The sequence below is a fragment of the Lipotes vexillifer genome, unplaced genomic scaffold (assembly GCF_000442215.2).
Source record: "Lipotes vexillifer unplaced genomic scaffold, Lipotes_vexillifer_v1.1 scaffold230, whole genome shotgun sequence".
NCBI lineage: Eukaryota > Metazoa > Chordata > Mammalia > Artiodactyla > Lipotidae > Lipotes > Lipotes vexillifer.
Genome location: NW_006775143.1, coordinates 8,743,643 through 8,746,417, shown reverse-complemented (window position 1 = coordinate 8,746,417; position 2,775 = coordinate 8,743,643). Strand labels below are relative to the sequence as shown.

General features: G+C 54.9%; 1 protein-coding gene across 1 annotated transcript in view; it reads left to right on the top strand.

Moving 5' to 3' along the window:
* Positions 1-1,146: 1,146 nt before the first annotated feature.
* LOC103070346 (paralemmin-2) overlaps positions 1,147-2,775 on the top strand; it is a 299,204-nt gene continuing 297,575 nt past the window's right edge. Inside the window, exon 1 of the mRNA XM_007449791.1 lies at positions 1,147-1,225. Within this exon, the coding sequence (XP_007449853.1) occupies positions 1,221-1,225 (5 nt within the window). The 5' untranslated portion in view covers positions 1,147-1,220. The remainder of the gene's footprint in view (positions 1,226-2,775) is intronic.

Here is a 2,775-nt window from a genome sequence, read left to right as displayed (position 1 = left end):
ACAATTTAATGCTTTATAGTAAATTCAAGAGTTGTGTAATCATCACAAGTTAATTTAAAAACATTCATCACAGCATTTTACTACTTAATTTTTATAGCAATATCGTCAGCCTGTGATGATGTTTATTTTTTTCTTTCTCTGTGCTTTGTGCTTCTGCATTAGCCTGTGAGCTCCACCAAGACAGGGACCGTGATGGCTATACTTAGGGTTGCATCCTCAGCACCTAGCAGATACCTCCTCATAGAGGGGCCGGGCAGTAAGATACAGTGAAAGCCTGAAGCTTGTCCCATCTACTTTTCACTGCAGCAGGTGCAGGGCCCCTGGATGGGGAGCCAGGTTCCCACTCGGGAAACCGTTAGGAGTAGAGGATTCTCAGAGGGGGTGTAGGGAGGGAATATATGCCCCAGGGAGGCTTATAACCGTGGGGTGGGGCAGTGGTAATTTGGGAAACCATATTCAGTATGTCTTGTTTTCAAAGAACCAATTAGGGAAAGTAACGCTGGGCAGTATCTTTCTGGCAAGCGGGAATACGCAGAACGTGGAGTGATAAGAAGGGCGTGGGGTAGCCAAAGTGATGGAACAGCGCATTAACGCGCCGCAGCGCAGCTGGAGTTTACCTTGGGAAACTCAGATGCATGCCCACTTAGCTGGCTCAGCTACGTTTCCGAGCCTGTGCCCAGCCTGTTGGGGGCAGTACTTGCTATTTGCAGAGGCCAGATGCTTCTTCCTCTTGCAACTTCCGAGCTGCAACCTTGCCAATGACTCAATCGTTTTCCTGGGCCCTGTGGGCTGTGCCACCCGCCGCAGCCGCGCACCTCCCCCTCCCACCGGTCCCCGGCGTCTCAGGGCCGCGCCGCGCGTCCCAGGGGAGCCGCCAGCGCACCTGGCGCCTCGGGCGCCGGGGCCCTGCGCGCTGGTGGCCACATCGCTCGGCGCGCAGCTGCCAGCGCGCTCCCTCCCCAAACACTTAAGTGGAGTGGCTTGTCTAGTGCCCAGCGAACAACATTATCCAATTGCTTCCCGTTTTATTCGCAGGCTGGGAGCTGAGAGAGCCTGAGCTTTCACTTTCAACCCTCAAGGGGAGGAGGGGGTTCGGGCGGGGAGGGGAGACGCTCCCGGCTCCACCTCGCGCGCCGCGCGACCAGAGCGCCCGGCTCCGGCAGAAGCGAGCAGCGCCGTAGAGCCCCGCAGCAGCGCGCCCGGCCGCCTGGAGACCCGCGATGGAGTGAGTATCCAGCGCAGCGCGCTCTGTTCGCTGCCTTCCCCTCTGTATGTTGCTATGGCGACCGAGGCAGCAGGCTGACCCCGGCTCTGGTCCCGGTCCCGGATAAGTGTTTAATTTCAGTCCGGTGTGTACGCCTGGCGTTTCCATAGCAGCAGCCGCGGCGGCAGGAGCCAAGGGGTAGGAGCCCCGGGATGCGTGGTTTGGGCCGCTGCCCCTTGGCCAGCAGGGCCTCGGGAGGGGACGATGTTGCTAAGGAGAGAGGCACGTTCTAGGCTTCCCCGTCCCTGCCTCAAGCTTCCGCTACTCAGGGAGTTGACCGCAATAGCCATTACTTCCGATTCCTAACCATGTCAGCGCTATTGGACTGCAGTTAAAAAAAAAAAAAAGGAGTGTGTGTGGGGGGTGTCACTGCGGATCAGAAGCAAATGTGGCTGGGTGTGAAGCGTGTAATGGAAGGATGATGAGTTAGTGGGTAATATGAGCCAGAGCTGCAATGCCCTGGCTACTAGAAACCACGAGGACCTCCAAATAATTGATTTGTTCCTGGGGTAATTGAGAAAAGAGACAGAACCCTAGGACTGGCAGCCGGGGGTTGAATTACAACGATTGGTACGGTGGGCACCGCATGGGAGGGGTGGAGGAGAGGGCATGAAGGCAAGAGGGGCGTTAACCAGAAAAAGCACAAGAGAGGGCTCCCGTGCAGGCTCGGACTAGGGCTCCTCTCTCCTCTGCCTTTGCATCCCTGCGTTGCCTTTTGGTCGCTCGCCCAGGTTGCTGCCGCAGCAAAGCCACTCTGACAGGCGACAGGCTCCAAGAAGGGGTCATTTTGGGAGCCAGCTGTTAGATACCTGCTCACTTGGTCAGCTTCTCCTCCTCCTTCCTCTTCCCACGGAGACTCCCTGACACTGACGCTGTATGAAATCGTATTTCAGCCTGGAGATAATGCCCTGTTTTCAGGTATCAGGACTTTCATGCCAACCCCATAAACCCTAGATGCAGCTTTTACTCCCCCCCCCCATATCTAATTGTGTAGATGCAATTTAATCCTCCCCAACAAGACTACTGAAGCAGAAATGAGAGATGGAGTGGCATTTTAGCACTGAGAAGTTGTAGCTTTCAACCTCTGCCTTGGCTGGTCCTAGTGCTATTGATTTCCTACACCAGTAAGTTGATGTCTCTGAGCCTCAGTTTCCCTATTCGTACAGTGGAGATAAAGATGTTCCTTACTCATTTTTTTTAATGTTTTAAAATTTTATTTATTTGTTTATTTTTATTTTTGGCTGTGTTGGGTCTTCGTTTCTGTGCGAGGGCTTTCTCTAGTTGAGGCGAGCGGGGGCCACTCTACATCGCGGTGTGCGGGCCTCTCACTGTCGCGGCCTCTCTTGTTGCGGAACACAAGCTCCAGATGCGCAGGCTCAGTAGTTGCGGCTCACGGGCCTAGTTGCTCCGCGGCATGTGGGATCTTCCCAGACCAGGGCTCGACCCCATGTCCCCTGCATTGGTAGGCAGATTCTCAACCACTGTGCCACCAGAGAAGCCCCCTTACTCAT